The sequence below is a fragment of the Hippoglossus stenolepis genome, chromosome 9 (genome assembly GCF_022539355.2).
Source record: "Hippoglossus stenolepis isolate QCI-W04-F060 chromosome 9, HSTE1.2, whole genome shotgun sequence".
NCBI classification, from domain to species: Eukaryota; Metazoa; Chordata; class Actinopteri; order Pleuronectiformes; family Pleuronectidae; genus Hippoglossus; species Hippoglossus stenolepis.
Genome location: NC_061491.1, coordinates 19,224,245 through 19,242,282, shown reverse-complemented (window position 1 = coordinate 19,242,282; position 18,038 = coordinate 19,224,245). Strand labels below are relative to the sequence as shown.

Below are 18,038 nucleotides of genomic sequence, written 5' to 3'. Positions count from 1 at the left end.
CAGCCGGGGAGGGAGAAGCAATAACCTACTCCCTGATTGGACGGCTCGGATCCACAAGCCAATCGTCGCATAGACTAGACGTTAGGTTTTCCAAAATGGCCGCCCGCTGAAGCGATGCTACCACAAAAACTAGCCGACGTTGGTGTAAAAACTAACAGAAAACACCAAAAATAGTATTGCAACGATATTAAAATAACATATCGAAGCACCGGGTAGTTTACATTACAGTATAATGCGGTGGCAGACGCATGGAGATTGATTTATGGATTTAAAAAAACCACATCGTTGTAGCTAACGAGCTAGGTTAGCCAACGGTAGCATAGATTAAAAGTAACCTTACTTTAAATTCAAATAGGTTTTTATCTTCACACTGAAACGATGCTGGGGTTTCTGACGGCGAGGCAGACAGGACTGGACGATCCTCTGAGACTGCGACGAGCTGAGTCCACGAGAAGGTGAGAGACAACAACACAAAGAGAGACAACGTTATTATCTCTACCTTTATAATAATGTATGGATGATAATGGTATTATCTCGTTAAATACAACCTCTGTTATTATGCTGCATATGTTCCCAGTCTCCTGTGCATACATACAGCTAAATGCAATAGTCAAAGTAGAGCTGGGTCATGTGGCAAAACATTATATCAAGATAGACATGTTCATGTGATGATGATGATCAGTTTATAACAATAATTATCACGATAAATGTCACATTATTGCTGGTTTTAAGTTTAAAGGCTGATTTCTTGCTCCTGAGTGAAGGTTGTGTAGTTTTAAAACGACAAACACCTGATAAACAGCAAAACATTTGATAAATCTGAGGTACATCATTTATGTGTTGTCCTCTCTGCACAAGCATTTTTATTGAAATTGGGCTTTTGTTATGTTGCTGTTGATGGAAATTATATTTATGTGATCTTGATATTGTTTAACAGCCCAGTCATCGGTTTAAGGGTATGCTTTCAGGAATAATGCCTGTATGGATTTGTTTTTTTAATTTGTGCAATAAACAGAATTTTGGGCAATATTTGCAGCTTTAGCTAAATTATTTTTACTTTGAGTGACCGTCACCCTTTTCTGCTCCAATATTTAGATCTTCCCACACTCATGTTTCTAAAAAGATTTTATATTGAAAATGTGTGAATCAGTGATGTAGATCTTTTCCTCTTCCTGTATCTCCAAAGGGTCCTTGGTCTGGAGTTGAATCCTGACAGAGATGTGGACCGAATCCATGGAAATGGCATCAACTCTATTGACATTGAAGCAGTAGAGGGCAGATAGTAAGTCTTGGTTCACCCCAGATCTATAAATGACCACATTACTATAAAATACAGACTCATCAATTTCAAATGCCACATGTCACTGAATGGGACACTGCAAAAATTGCAAGCTAACAACTGCAGTAAGTTGTTTCTATACCTGGGAAACATTTAAAACATTTTAATACATACCTGTGCAAACATTTTTAGGTTTGTTTTTCCATATCTGACCCAGAAAACAGTAAACACAAGTTTGAATCAGACCAAGCCTTCTGTTATGTTTAATCTGTAACAGATTATTGCAGATGTTTTCTTTCCTACAGATAATTAGAGGTCTATCATTGTCTAAAAAATCAATGATAGACAATGATATTGTCTATCATTGATTTTTCATTGAAAAACTCCATTGCCTAACCTTTCTACAGTGTTCCAGACACAAACATTCACAGACCTCAGTTATGAAAAGCTGTGTGAGACAAAATAATGCTACTTGTGAAGTTCACCTATTCTGTTGTTTAGCATGTTATCTGGAGGTGCAGATGGAGTGATCGTTATCTACGACCTGGAGAACTTCAGTGGGAAACCACAGTACACCTGCAAGTCCGTCTGTACAGTCGGCAGGTAAATGTTACTCCATTTTCTCATTCTGTCCACTAGAGGGAAGCATTGCACTGACTTAGTTATTCTAGGACATGTCTTTTCACTATATATATTGTAATGTTCATAGAGGTAAAGTGAGCTGAGTAAGATTTTTTCTTCACACAGCGGTGACGTGTCTGTTTTTAATGGCACCGTAAACAGAAAACACCATATTGAATATGTTTTTGTCCACATTAAAATTATTATCAAAATATCCAATCCATATCAAATGTGGCCTCAGTCTGAACAGTCATCAGATTTTATTTGTTGTTGCTCTATGAAACATTTATCTTGGAGACGTGCACCAACTTGGCTGAAAAGAATGTACAGTCCACACAGGACACATTTGTTTGTTCTTCAACATTTCGCAGTACTTAAATGTGCTGCCACGTTATAGTACTTACATTTTTAAGAATTAAACAGGAAAAGCAGAGCAGATTTTATGAAAGAATCAGTTTCAGTTAGGATGTCTACATGGGTAATTTTCTGCTTACAGTTCATCCCTTTTTCATTTTTTTTTTCCTCTGTAGGTCTAGCAGGTATGTCCACAAATTCAGTGTCGAGACAGTTCAGTGGTATCCTTACGACACAGGCATGTTTGTCTCCAGCTCCTTTGATAAGACCATGAAGGTCTGGGACACAGAGACACTGAAGGTAAGACACGTTACCTACATACAAGTTTATTCCATGGTTCATGTGAGGGATACATCTGTACAAATACTTCTCCTGCATATAATATGTAAAGCTGGGATGGAGAAACTTTACTTTAAAATATGCTGCAGTCCAGTATAAACACACACCAGAGAGTTAAATCATTATCTCTTTACAGTGTCAACAAATATACAGTGTCATAACACAAACTTACTAAAGGTAGGATTTACTGCACAGCAAAGGGATTTTATTGCATTCAATTGTATGATGATTATTGTTGCAGGCAGTCTATACACATATCAGAGGTTTTTTATTTTTTTTTACAGCTTTGCCACCCTGTCTTTCTTTTGGCTCTTTTCACTATCTCTTCCCCTCTCTTTCTTATTTTCTGCTTCATGCTCTCTACCTTTCTGGGCCACATAGTCCCATATGGCAGGCTCTGAGCTGTGCTAGAGTTACACTGGCATCACGGTTACCTCAAAAGTTCAGGCAAGGGACAGAAAAGAACCAACCGACCTTTCATTTGTTTTACTCTCTGTGTTTCTCTTGCTCCATCCCCACAAATACACACACATACACACATCCATCCATCCATCCATCCATCCATCCATCCATCCATCCATCCATCCATCCATCCATCCATCCATCCATCCATCCATCCATCCATCCATCCATCCATCCATCCATCCATCCATCCATCCATCCATCAGTGTTTCCCCAGTGTTTTTTTTTTTGTTTGGATGAATCCACACCCCTTCAGTAGAAGACACGTATATGCGCGTCCTCATTTAAAGGAATAGCATTTCTACCGTTTAAAGAATCTGCTCAAAGAGGAGAAGAATCTGGACATTCTGCCGGGTTTTTTGGACATGTGGCTTTCCATAGAGGCGGCGATTCTTTTCTCGACCTCTGGTTCTTTTCGATAAATGGAAAGCAGCAGCGTTTCTGGACAGTCCTACATCTTACACAGGTCCGTGAACACGGCCTTGTGGAGGACATTGATTATATCTGGGGACATGTCTAAGTCAATGTCTTGGACTTCGGGCCATGTTTTTTCAAACAGGTATTGAGTGAGGTGTATTGATTCGTCACACAAGTTCACTTTGGACTTTGCATACACTCGAGTGACGAACTGGTCGATGACGAGATTGACATACATCTTTTTGTGGGCTCTGCCCGTCTGCTGCACTGTTGATCTCTGAGACCGGAGATCCTACGATGGGCTCAATCTCCATTAAAGCGGAGGTCACCCTCTTGGTGTAGTCACCGGCCTGTTTTGAGAACCACCAGTTCATCAATGGCAGGAAATTGATCACTCTCTCCTTTATGTCCGCGAACATCTTTTTGTGGGACTTAGGAACAGACACTTTCGTGACTTCAGCTGGACTCCCCACTAAAATGTCAGTTGTGACGTACCTATAGAGGACATTGGTAAGGACGGGGGCGTTTGCAGGTGAAACTCTGTCCTTGGTCTCTGTCAGAAGCAGAGACTCCACACTATCCATCAGAGACTTGACTGACTCACTGCTCGGGACTTGGGTCTCCTTACTGAACTTCTTCCTGACTTGTGTCCCCATCTTGAGCATCGATGCTGTGGCCAAAAACTTTGCAAAAAGCTTCTTGATCCTCTTCCCCACTCCTTTCCAAAACTTCTTGTTGCTCTTTGAGGATTTGGAGCCTCTACTCGAATGAGATGATCTGACGCTCTCCTCTTCACTAACTATCTGATAGATTTCATCTGCAGCAGCTTTAAACTCCAGAGAAGATTCAGATATCAGCCCACTCAGGTCAGATTTGGACATTTCGTCCATAAAGGGCTCGATGATGTCGCTCACCTCCTTCCCGATGATTTCCTGGACGGCCTCACTTGTCCTATAGTCACTGCTGCGGACTGATGATTCTGAGGATGTTCGTCTGTCAGAGCGAGAACTGGGTGATGAAGAGTCAGTGCGTGAAGAGGTTGGTTTCCCCCTAGGGAACTCGTTTATCAGCTCAAATGTCTTTTGACTGCGTAGTTTCGGCTTGAACGAGCCCTCGATGTCGCCGGCAGATTTCTTCAACACTTTGCAAACACAATTGACCATTTTCTCAAGTTTGTTGGCTGTGGTCTGGTGACACTGTGGCAGTCTGGTGGAGCATCCGCTGGTGGAGCATCCGCTGGTGGAGCATCCGCTGGTGGAGCGCTCAGACCGGCGGGAATTGACCCTCTCTGTCATCTCCTCTGCAACCAACTCAGTGAGTTGATCCAAACTCACAGACTTTTTTAAGCTGCCCGGTGCTAAACTCTGACGGAGAGCGTCTCCCAGACTGGACTGGACACTCTCCACAGTAAAGGGAAAGTCGTTGTGTCCATGTGCTGTGAGCAGGTCTGAGGACACAGACAAAGTCATGTTCAGAAGAAGTTCTGCCAACAGAAACCTTGTGACGTTGTCTGGTGTTTCTGATTTTAACAGTTCCCACTGCTCCGCAGTCAACTTGGTATAAAGATCCTCAATCAGCATGCGAATAGTTTCAACTGTCATGCTGGGAAGCTCCAATGCATTAGACGTATCCATGGTGAGTGTCTGTATTGCAGTCTCCTCCATATCTGGGTTTAGGTCTATTTGATCCGTTTCTTTCCACTTAGCGCTGCTGACCAAGGTAGTACAAAATGCCCTTGATATGGAACATGATGGGTATCTTCTTCCAACCATAAGTCATAGACACATCAAAGACATGATAAAGAACCAAAGACAATTTTAAAGATCTCAAATAATGTTGAAGATTACAGCCACAAAAAGATTGACTCTAATACAAAGCCCGGCCTCTTGTTCAAAGACATTGTTATTTTAAGGGCGTTTTCCGTCATGAATTGCGGAGGATGTCCGAGCCTCTTCTTCTTCTCTGTTTGGTTTATTGGCGGGTAGCAACCAACGTCAAGGTGCATTACCGCCTTCCACTGTGTGTTGAACCCCCCCGCACAAAATATTTTATAGAAGAGTCAGTGGAGCATGTAATGCTTCACTTTAATAAGTGTGTTCGAGAACGAGAAAAGCTCAAGAGGAAAAGTGCAAAGCAGAGAGGAAGAACTAAGCTTGGAAATAGTAGTTACCTTTGGAATAGGGAGTATGTTCCATTAGCTGAGGGAGACAGGATTGGACAAACTGATTTAATATGAGCTAGATAACTCTGATATACACTCCCAACACAGGAGGTTGTCACCCGCCACTCAACTGAACAAAGGAGAAGCTATCAAATATCAAGGGTAATAAGAGATACGCTACCGAATGGGGAAGAAGAGGAAGTAGGATATTGACACACACAGTAGAGGGCGGTAATGCACCTTGACGTTGGTTGTCACCTGCCAATAATCCGAATAAAGAAGGAGAAGAAGACTCAAACTCTTAAATTCAAGGAAGCACAACAACGAGAAACAGAAAGTAAATCTGGACGAGTTGTGTTTCATGCTGTACTTTTCTTAAAATAAAAATAAAAAAACAGATCAGAGATCAGGAAGTGTGTGTGTTGTTGTGATGGACACATGTTTGAGTAGAGTAGAGAAGCTGCTGTTAAAACAAACCCACATTTCTTCATGAGTACTGGCAGAGAGGTCTGTGGATGGAAAGCTACTGTTGGTCCAGTGTGTGGAGTTGTTGCAGGGAGTTGGTGGGCGTGTCCGCCTCACTCTTTGTTGTTGTGGTTGTTGTGTATGTGAAAGTTCAGTGTTCAGGCTCCACGTCAAAACACTCTCAGTTTGTATCTGCACTCTGAAATCAAGGTTCAGGAATTTAAAGGAAATAGCTACAGTGTTTCCCCTAGGTTTACAGCTTTGGGGGCGGCGGACACGGACACAAAGGAATCATGATGTTCATGTGTTTCTTTTAATGACAGCAGTCAATATAGCATCTGAACAATTTTTAACTGTACATTGAACTAAACGTGAACGGAATTATCCACAAAGTGTGCAGCTTTTGTCACTGCAGTGTATTTTTCTGGGCTTCTGGAAGAACATTTCCAGAGCCTCTTGGTATGGGAAGTCAGAAAGGTCTGGCCCATTTATTGAGATCCGCATGCAGGCTGCAAGATGGTCTCCTTGCAGCCTATTGCGGATGTTTGTCTTGACCTGCAAATACATTAACTGTTAGGCTTAAAATAGTGATAGCTTAAAGCAGCAATCCAAATTGTGAAAAGTATTTATTACCCTGTTCATGGTTGAGAAGTCCCTCTCACAGTTTACACTGCTGACCGGGACCGTCAGGGCAATGGAAGCTAGCAGGCTCATAGTTGGGTACAGGACACCAAACTCCTCATATTTTGAGGACAGATCAGACAGTATGGCCAGCTGTGTCTTGTTCTGAAAAGGTTAAAAATGATATCAGTAACACAGTATAGTGTTCATGATAATGTCATGTGAAAATGTCACATTTTTAAGTAACCTTGAGTGGACCAGCGACCACTTGCTCCTTGAAAGAGGCCCATTCTTCAAGGACTGTGCCAAAATCGACACGGGAACAAAACTTCTCTGCCAGTATCCTCAGTTTTGTGTGTGCAGTGTGGCGTCAGGGAGTGTAGCTGCTTGAGGACCGAGTATCCCAAATGCAGCCACGACTCCAACCTCGCAGAAACGTCTCTCGAGATGGGCAATGAGGCCATCCAAATATGGATCCATCACCTGATCAAACACATGAAAAATGTCAGTAAACTATTAGTATAAATAAAACTTTGCAACAACTAAATTGAAGTTACATCTGTAAAGTCAGCCAAAAGCCACATAATCATACCCGTGATTGAAATCTTTGTCTGTCTCCTGCATCATCCCCTCTTCTCCCTCTTCTCCTAATATAATGGTAGGGGAAACACTGTACATACATACACTACCGTTCAAAAGTTTGGGGTCACCCAGACAATTTCGTGTTTTCCATGAAAACTCACACTTTTATTTATCAAATGAGTTGCAAAATGAATAGAAAATATAGTCAAGACATTGACAAGGTTAGAAATAATGATTTTTATTTGAAATATTAATTTTGTTCTTCAAACTTTGCTTTCGTCAAAGAATGCTCCATTTGCAGCAATTACAGCATTGCAGACCTTTGGCATTCTAGCTGTTAATTTGTTGAGGTAATCTGTAGAAATGTCACCCCACGCTTCCTGAAGCACCTCCCACAAGTTGGATTGGCTTGATGGGCACTTCTTGCGTACCATACGGTCAAGCTGCTCCCACAACAGCTCAATGGGGTTGAGATCTGGTGACTGCGCTGGCCACTCCATTACAGACAGCATACCAGCTGCCTGCTTCTTCCCTAAATAGTTCTTGCATAATTTGGAGGTGTGCTTTGGGTCATTGTCCTGTTGTAGGAGGAAATTGGCTCCAATCAAGCGCTGTCCACAGGGTATGGCATGGCGTTGCAAAATGGAGTGATAGCCTTCCTTATTTAAAATCCCTTTTACCTTGTACAAATCTCCCACTTTACCAGCACCAAAGCAGCCCCAGACCATCACATTACCTCCACCATGCTTGACAGATGGCGTCAGGCACTCATCCAGCATCTTTTCACCTGTTCTGCGTCTCACAAATGTTCTTCTGTGTGATCCAAACACCTCAAACTTTGATTCGTCTGTCCATAACACTTTTTTCCAATCTTCCTCTGTCCAATGTCTGTGTTCTTTTGCCCATATCAATCTTTTCTTTTTATTGGCCAGTCTCAGATATGGCTTTTTCTTTGCCACTCTGCCTAGAAGGCCAGCATCCCGGAGTCGCCTCTTCACTGTAGACGTTGACACTGGCGTTTTGCGGGTACCATTTAAAGAAGCTGCCAGTTGAGGACCTGTGAGGTGTCTATTTCTCAAACTAGAGACTCTAATATACTTGTCTTCTTGCTGAGTTGTGCACCGGGGCCTCCCACTTCTCTTTCTACTCTGGTTAGAGCCCGTTTGTGCTGTTCTCTGAAGGGAGTAGTACACACCGTTGTAGGACATTTTCAGTTTCTTCGCAATTTCTCTCATGGAATAGCTTTCATTTCTAAGAACAAGAATAGACTGGCGAGTTTCACATGAAAGTTCTCTTTTTCTGGCCATTTTGAGAGTATAATCGAACCCACAAATGTGATGCTCCAGATACTCAACTAGCTCAAAGGAAGGCCAGTTTTATAGCTTCTCTCACCAGCAAAACAGTTTTCAGCTGTGCTAACATAATTGCACAAGGGTTTTCAAGGGTTTTCTAATCATCCATTAGTCTTCTAAGGCGATTAGCAAACACAATGTACCATTAGAACACTGGAGTGATAGTTGCTGGAAATGGGCCTCTATACACCTATGTAGATATTTCATTAAAAAGCAGACGTTTCCACCTAGAATAGTCATTTACCACATTAACAATGTATAGAGTGTATTTCTGATTAATTTAATGTTATCTTCATTGAAAAAAACAGTGCTTTTCTTTGAAAAATAAGGAAATTTCTAAGTGACCCCAAACTTTTGAACGGTAGTGTACATACATACATATTAATGCATTTTTGGTCAATGTGTATTTTTCACATTAGTGTGGGCTGTGCATTGTTTTGCACATTGTGTATGGGTATGAGTGTTGTTATATGCAAACAGAGCCTCCTCTGTGTGTGTGTGTGTGTGTGTGTGTGTGTGTGTGTGTGTGCGTGTGCGTCTGCGTCAGTGCTGGCACACACTGACAGATGGGGCACAGAGAGGCTTTTTATATTTGCTGAAGAATTTGCATTGTGACCACCACTTCTGCTTGGGCGAGCTGCCTGTCTAGCTCTGATCTCCCGTACCCCCTCTATACTTGCTTTTACTGTTTTTTTATCTAATTCACTCTGCAAACTCCTTCTCTCAACAGTGGATCATTTTTATCACTGTTAAACTTTAGGGTCATGACTTTATTTTAAGTTATTGTTGTATGTTTTATCAAAAGATTTTCACGTAGCGTACAAACTTTTAACGTCTCTCTCTCTCTTTCTTTAACTTCATGATTCTTCAGCCTGCTGAGGTCTTTGAGTTTGAGGGCAACGTCTACAGCCACCATCTATCCCCCATCGCCAGGAAGCACAGTCTCATCGCAGGTGCGTGTGTTTAAATGCACTCACAGTTTTTTGCTGATGTAAGTGATGCAGGACAAACAAGCTGGATTACCCACTGGCATTTCTGTCACTGCATGCCTTGAACTTGGGACAACATTTTTACTAGTTACCCAGTCTGTCATCAGTTTGTACTTTCGAAGTACACTGCAGAACCCGCCCCTTACATGGCTTTTACCTCAGGTTATAAAGTACATATAACATTTACCTGGAGTGAACAGAAGATGTTCAAAACACGTTGACTCAGGTTCAGTCACATTTCTGTGGAGAAACTCTAGGTGCTACTTCACCATGTCGCCTAGCAGGACCAACAGGTTACTCATGCCTGCTGAGTATGTGTTCACAATTCTCCCTGTCACTCAGTCCCTTTGACACACCTATTTCCAAACCTGACACTATCACAATGCCTAAATGTATTATTTTCCTCAATGTGTCGATCCCTCTCCCAAGAGTTACACATGCTTGTCAAACAGGTTGCATACTTTTAGGGAAAACTGCTTTTAAGGTAATCTCTTCCTAAAAAGCAACTGTAGTTTATTAATTCAGCAATTTTAAGGCAATTTAGATTTGAACAACAATCTAATCATCTTCCTTGTCCAAATACTTCATGTATACATGCTGGGTGTGTTACCTCATGTTTATAAAAAGTTGATATCAAAGAGTTTTCATATTTACCACACCTTATCTGTGAAAACCTGGGACACCAAGTTTCAACCCCCTGAGTCACTGCTCTTTTGTACAAGTAGCAGATTGTTCTGGCTCTTTTATTGATAACATTGATAAGTAGGAATGTAAATATAACTGGGTGTTACATTTGAGATTTCCCCTTTTAAGTCTTCCTGGTAATTTCTTTATTTTAAAGATATTATAATAATACTCTTTCAGATCACATCCCTCAACTTACTCTTTGTTTCTTCTTTACCAGTTGGCACCAAAGAACCTAAAATCCAGCTGTGTGACCTGAAGTCTGGTTCACGGATTCACGTTCTTCAGGGTTAGTTGACGAGATCACTTTTCCCTCTGTTTTATTCCACACATATATTACTAATTGAAAAACGATGACCCTTTTCCCCTTCAGGTCACAGAGCAGAGGTACTGTCTGTGCGGTGGTCACCCAGATATGAGCACATCTTGGCCACTGCCAGGTAAGAACTCTTCGTTTCAGTTTCAGATTGTGAAATGATCACCGAGGTTTGCCCTCAGAGCCTTATCAAAGAAAAGTGCCAGGTACAGGACAATCCCACCATGTTGTGTCCCGGCACTCTTTGTCATCTCAGCTCCTGGCCATCTGGCCATGTTGCAACCCTGAGTCAATGATAATGGCACCACAGGCTAGCAGATAGGCACTGTGGCACTCTAGTCGTCCTGTCATATGGTAGATACAGTCCCCACCTGTTTTATGCTGCACTAGACCTGCTAATTAACCCGCTGGGATCAGTGTGTTGCTGTCCCCGCAGACTGTAAGTGATTTTGAAAACAACTGGCACAGCAAGATCCAAACATAAAAGTGTTTGATATAAGCTATTATGGAGTAGCATGTTAATTACTGTTGAGGAATGTTTGACCATCCTCACACATTACTGTATATGCCACCATATATTATGTATATTGTATATTACATTATATCTATACAGGAGAATAGTGCCTGTCTGTCTCCACACACACTCCCTCCTCTCCAAGCAGTACCCAAGGTCAGGTTATAGATAAAGGACCAACCAACAGCACATTGTAGTGTCTACGCTTAGGGACTTTCACATCTAACTCAGATGCCCCAGACACGGAGGCATCACCTAAGGATACAATGTGATTTAGGAATGCATATTTAGACTTAACTATCCAATAGGATGCGAACACCTACATGTAACATAGAGAGTGACAGCAATTCTAGCCATTCATGGATGTGCTGTTAGAATGGGTAATGCAGTTAGAGGGAGATTTACTGGGATGCTGTGGGAGACATCTTGAGTCTTGGGGGTGACAATTGCTCATGTTGCTCTGTTAGCGTTTGTATATTGTTCCACCTTCTGGTTTCCTTGATGCATCAAGTCTACATTAAAACCTTCAGCATAAGACATCAGCTGCTGCCTGAGTTCTCCTTTCACCAGCTTTCAGAAAACTTCCATAACAATTACCAACAGAATACTCATTTTAAACACTGTTTTACACACACTGCTGTGTTATATAAAATGCCACCAATCTGAGCGAACAGTAAATTGTACCTATAAATCCCTATTGCAATTGTAAGCTGAATATTTATACATCATATTGCAGATAGTTTATAAGAACATAAGCGAGAGCAAAACCAACAACTCCCCAGATTCTCTTTCTAAGTGCAGACAGCAAGGTGAAGGTATGGGATGTACGTCGGGCCTCTGGTTGTCTCTTCACTTTGGACCAGCACAACGGAGACAAGTCGAAAGCCTCCTCTGAGGCAGGTACTGTTACCTCCATCCTTTTCCTTTCTTTTTATTTCCATCATCTTTTTTATCCTGAGTGTGCAGTGCTGATGTTTCCACCTTTGTTTCGAGAAGAAAAAAACATGCATTGACTTTAAAGGGAGACAGGACAGACGTTTCTGTCAGATGGATCCCTGGGGTGTAAGACGCTGGGTAATGATTTGGGATTTAGCTTGTATGCAGATGTGTTGCATCACGTACGTTTTCCCCTTCCTCACCCTTATTCTACCACTCACTGTCAATTTTTAAAGTGATGCTGCACAGGCACACTATATACAAATGGAGCGGTGCCTACAACTTCAAAATATAATAAAATATAGTCCCAAAGAATTAACCTCAGTGGTACCTGATGCGTTTAAAAGAAATGATATTTGTTGAAATAAAGGCAGTTTTACAACAACATTTAGCTCTTGTTGTGATGTGAAGTATTTTTCAGGTTATTCAGGTTGACACAGACTAGGTTCGTCTCTGGTGGACAGGTGGACATACTGCACAATCCGTATCTGTTTTCTTTGCCTGAGGCCATGTTTGTCTTAAAGCCAGAGGGGGCCTTTGCTTACAGGAAACCGGTTTGCAACTTAAACTGTTTATCTTAGCTTTACTGTGTAATATTATTGGAGAGAGGGAGCTTTAACAACCAATGCGCTAACAGTATGTAATGTAGGGGTGTGTATGAGATGTGACTGGGTGGAAACAATGTGCACTGACCAACCTTTAGCATGATGCAGGAGGTATTAGGTGACAATGCATTGTTACCGTGTCCTACCTTTCTCTAACTAGTAAACACAGCCCATAATGGCAGAGTGAATGGCCTGTGCTTCACTGGGGACGGCCTCTACATCCTCACGACTGGGACTGATGATCGCATGAGACTGTGGAACAGTGCCACCGGGGAAAACACGCTGGTAAGATGTATGAGTGAGGGCTTTGTCACATTTGCCTTTAAATAACCAGCTTTTTGAATAACAAGTGAATAAATGCCCAAAACATCCCACACAATGCCCTCCAGTCTATTTTTTAGAACCTGAAGAAACTGTTTGCTACAGACGTTTTTTATGTTATTGTCCAATTTGGCACAAGGTCAGTGTCACCATGATCTCATGTAACATGTTTTCGTAAAAGCCTCGGGGTCCATATGAAAACAAACCTATAGCACAGATACACACCCTTACCCTAAAGCCTGGGAAAGCTATGCTGTGGCCCTGGGCTCTAACATGGTTTCCTGTTCTAATTTCCTGCTCTGCTGCCTCGAGCCGCAGTTGCCATGGGGGACATTTTTCTATCTTCAGGCACAAGACAGCTAGTGAGGGTAGATGACTCTCTCTCCTAGACAAAGGTCAAAGATGGTTTATGGATGATTTGGTGGGAGTTTCTGGTGCACATTTCACAGACATGACATTAAGCCTAGGGGTTCTACCCCTACACACCTGTTGATGTGTTTCCTTGTACTTGTTTGACCTGATTTAATTGTCTCTGAAATGAAACGACTGAAATTAATATATCTACAGTATATTTAAAGACTTACATACTCTTGCATTATTGAAAACTGGTGTTTTGTGACAATTCCTAACCTTTAAATTATTTATAAGTGTTTTAAATAGGAACATTATGTAATATTAGCCTCACTGAATGTTGCTTATGTCATGTGTGTGTAAGTGTTTAAGAGAAAATTATATGAAGTGCTGGGTATGCCTTTAACAAATTCTGAATGGTTTACAGAAAGTAAAGTTTAACAGGAGCTATTCTGATTATGTCAACTTCTTTACAAGAATCTTAGAGAAACATCCTTGACCCAGAGTTTAAATTAGGTTATTTTGTTACTGACGTCCAGTGCAGAAGAATTAGCTTCTGGGCCAGCCATGTTACAAATGCTGCACTATTTGCCTGGAGAGCTGTAAGTTGTTCTTCTGATTGAGACATGAAAGTTAACAATAATGGGACGAGGTTCTACTAAAACCAATTAGATAAGCATCCGCTTATCTTTCTGGTTTCTTTTTTGTATCAAGTTTTGATCCGGTCTTTCATTCGCTCATTATCTGATCTGTTTGTCCCTCAGGTGAACTATGGAAAAGTCTGCAACGAGAGTCGTAAAAAGCTCCAGTTCACCGTGTCGCGAGGCTGCAGCCCAGAGTTTGTGTTTGTGCCATGCGGCAGCTCCATCGCAGTCTATGCCCTCCACACAGGAAAGCTGGTCACCACGCTCAGGGGTCACTACAACAACGTCGACTGCTGCGAGTTCCACCCAGACTACCAGGTGACACTCCCTGCCGGTGTCTAGTTCCTGCATCGGGCCAGCATACAGTGCTGCCTTTGTCTCTCTTTCCTACTATCTACTTCATTCCGTTCTGTTGAGTTCAGATCAGTTTGTCTCTCTCACTCTCGCAACTGTTTTTCTCTGGTGTCGGTGCAGCAGCAGCTCTTAGACATTTGCAATCTCCATGTCAGTCTCAAATCAGCCACTGCCCCATGGACAGATAACGTGGTAAAGTCAACATTTCCTGAGGTTCACTTAGTCACTATAAATGCAAATACAGGTGTCCACATTGTGAAAGACAAGTTAACAGATGCTAATCGTCCATGTCCAAGTCAAATACAGGTGATACTTTGGTTTCACTATGATCTGTAACAAATAGTCGTCCACTTGAGCTTGTTGACGTTTGAGGATTGCAGCGATTGGTGCTTTATTTGAGCTTTTTTCACTCCTTCGTCTGCAAATGTCAAACTTTAACTTACTCTTCATTTCATGCTGCGTTATATAAGGCAGTGAGTAGATTGCTTGTTTTCCAGTTATGTCACAGTAAATTATATTATGTACAGTTCTTTTATAGAAGTTTCTGTATTTTCACAATACAATGTTTTGTCATGACCCAACAGAAAGAAAAAAAAAGTGCATATACACAGGCTGCTCACAACAGCTCTGTGAGATATGAGTTTTCAATATTTTTTGTACAAGCTGTTGGCTAAAATCAATAATCTTCTAAAATTCCCTGACATGTTTATCATGCTGCTTATATATATTTATATATTATTATATTTATACTTTTATATACTTTAACTATGCCTTGAGTTTTGTATGTCTACTCACATAGTCTTACATTTTCTGTCTATCTGTTTTCCTGTTCTATTGTTACTGGTTCGATAAGTGTCTGTACTAATCTTGTGTTGCTGAGAAACACCTTAATTATGAGGCAGCTTAAATCATTCATAATCATCACAAACTCAGACGGGTTCAACCCACACCCTCGTTATTGAGCAATCCCAGCATCCGGTGACATACACAGGTATTAAATGTGTTAAGGATGTAAGAATGCAGTTCAGCAGCTCGTCACCCGGGAGAGTCCTGAAAATGTGTCCTCGTTTAAGCCTCTTCTCTGTTATAGACTGATCTGTCCCATGGCGCTGACAACGTATCGCATGAGCTCATTCACATCGTGTTGACAGTCCTGAGCTTATCAATTATCTGTACTCTTGTTGTTAACGCTGATTTTCCACTGGTGCGAGTGTCCTTGTTTGTAAGTGAAGGGCCGTATCAATGTGTGAACTAAAACTCCGAGCTGATGTGTCCTTGTTCCTGTGTAGGAGCTGTACAGTGGAGGTAAAGACTGTAACATCCTGGCTTGGGTTCCTGTTCTTCATGCCTCAGCTGTGGAGGACGAGTCAGAGTCAACAAATACGGTACAAGCCAAAAAAAACAACTGGAAACAATAATAGGGACCGAGTGATAATTTGCGGAGTCTGATAACACTTGATTTAGGTGTAATTTGTGTAGTTTCCATTCCAAGGCCCACAGTATGAACTTAATTGATTGGAAGTCTCAATATTCAATCAATATCTATTCAACTTTCGTTTTGTTGCTCTGGCCTTTGTGTCAGAATCCAAATCATGCACAGGCGGTGTGTCATCTGAGGAATTCCAATTCGGTTTCGTCAGTGTCCGGAGAACAGTGATGCTCCTACAAACATAGGAACCCTGTCACTTGTTGTCAGCTCCGTCATGTCTACATTGTAGCAGTGCTTATTAAATCCCAAATGGCTTCCTCTCACTCTACCGTTTCTGGTTTTTCTAGTTGTAACTCAGTTGTCATCACTCATGTACAAAGTTTCTTTCTACTTTACACGCGTGTTGGTGGTTTCCCCACAGTGTGTACCCATTTGAGCTTGTGATTTGTGTGCATGTGTTATGTAATTGATCTGTTATTATTTGAGATTTGAGATAAAGCTGAATGTTTTGATTCTTTACAGGGAGCTGCCAACCCGTCTTCAGGGAACCCTGCCTTTCAGGATGCATGGAGCAGTGATGAAGATTGATGCTGACGTTTTGTGTGTGTGGGAAAAGTGGACACACGCTCAGCGGAGTATGGAAACAATTTCACATCTTTCACAATTAACTTAAAAATGTGCACTGTTTCATTCATTGCAAAAATGAAGGCCTTAAAAATATGTGTGATTTGTGTAAATAATTGTCCAGCTCTGTAAATATGCACAACGTCATGAGTCATTTTAGTTTTTTGTATATTTTGATATAACATTCTATTGTTCTTTTGCAAATTTGTGTTTGAATGTCAAGCTAACCTGATACTTTGTTGTACCCATGGGGGATAACTGCTATCGTTGGTTCTTCTTAAATGTAATTCTACACCTCTCACACTCTATATTAGAATGATGTTTGTTAAAGAGATATTATAGAGTTTATACAGAGAGATTTGTCGGGTCTTTAAACAGGTTTAGTGCTTCTCCTTTAGTTTGACTTTTTCTGCAGCTGAGCTGAGAAGAGCCGGCTCACGATCCTCACGTGGGAGTAACCAGGCATTCAAAAACACAGATTGTCTTGTTATTATTCCCTTGGAAACATTAGCATTTGTTCTGCGTTAAGCCTTAACTGAAGGTAGCAGCAGGGAGCGAAACTGAAACCCTCTGTCTCTGTCCCTCCACCCCCTTCTATACATTGAACTTAAATTTGTTATCACACTGGCCAAAACACAATTACAACGTTGTTCTTTAAAAAAAAAAAATACATAACTTCGTGCACATTAATGCTGTAATTCTGTAATGTGAAAAGACTATGAATAGTCATCATACTGTACCAATATTTTTCAATTTTTTACAAATTACCTTACGTTTTTTAATAAAAGCAATACTACCTGATTTACTTTGACTGACTGAGTTTTGGAAAATAACAGTAATTACAAAGATATTAATCTAATTTTGCATTGGATTAAGTCTAAAGGGGATGTAGTGGTTTGATAAAAGTAAGTTTAAGTTTTAAGTTTATTTATGTGATTCCAGCAAAAACAAACAGTGGAACAAAATTGTCTTTCTCAGTGTTGAGGAATTTTGGGTATATGCCACTATGTATTATGTATATTACATTATATCTATACAGGAGAATAGTGCCTGTCTAATTCCACACACAGCACATTGTAGTGTCTACGTTGAGGGACTTTCATATCTAACTCAGATGCCCCAGACACAGAGGCACCAACTTCAACTCTCACCAACTTCAACTCTTTTGCGTATTTCACCAGTGGAAAGACGTAAGGACACAATGTGATTTAGAAATGCACATTTAGGCTTAACTATCCAATAGGATGTCAACACCCACATGTAACATAGAGAGTGACAGCAATTGTAGCCATTCATGGATCTGCTGTTGGGATGGGTGACGCAAGTAGAGGGAGATTTACTGGGATGCTGTGGGAGACATCTTGAGTCTTGGGGGTGACAATTGCTCATGTTGCTCTGTTAGCGTTTGTTTATTGTTCCACCTTCTGGTTTCCTTGATGCATCAAGTCTACATTAAAACCTTCTGCATAAGACATCAGCTGCTGCCTGAGTTCTCCTTTCACCAGCTTCCAGAAAACTTCCATCACACTCAGGACCTGTGCGCACATACAAAAAACACCCCAACAAAACAAAACAGCGTTTTAAAGCCAAGTGCAGAATCAACTGAGTTAAAATGATT

General features: G+C 41.2%; 1 protein-coding gene across 1 annotated transcript; it reads left to right on the top strand.

Moving 5' to 3' along the window:
* The first annotated feature begins 56 nt into the window (after positions 1-56).
* On the top strand, positions 57-17,231 carry ercc8 (excision repair cross-complementation group 8). The gene is made up of 12 exons (XM_035165164.2): positions 57-455; positions 1,187-1,282; positions 1,781-1,882; positions 2,431-2,554; positions 9,525-9,606; positions 10,547-10,615; positions 10,700-10,766; positions 11,953-12,056; positions 12,858-12,982; positions 14,134-14,331; positions 15,657-15,752; positions 16,319-17,231. The coding sequence occupies exons 1-12, from the start codon at positions 379-381 to the stop codon at positions 16,382-16,384; spliced, it is 1,206 nt and encodes a 401-aa protein (XP_035021055.1). The 5' UTR covers positions 57-378; the 3' UTR covers positions 16,385-17,231.
* The last annotated feature ends 807 nt before the right edge of the window (positions 17,232-18,038 follow it).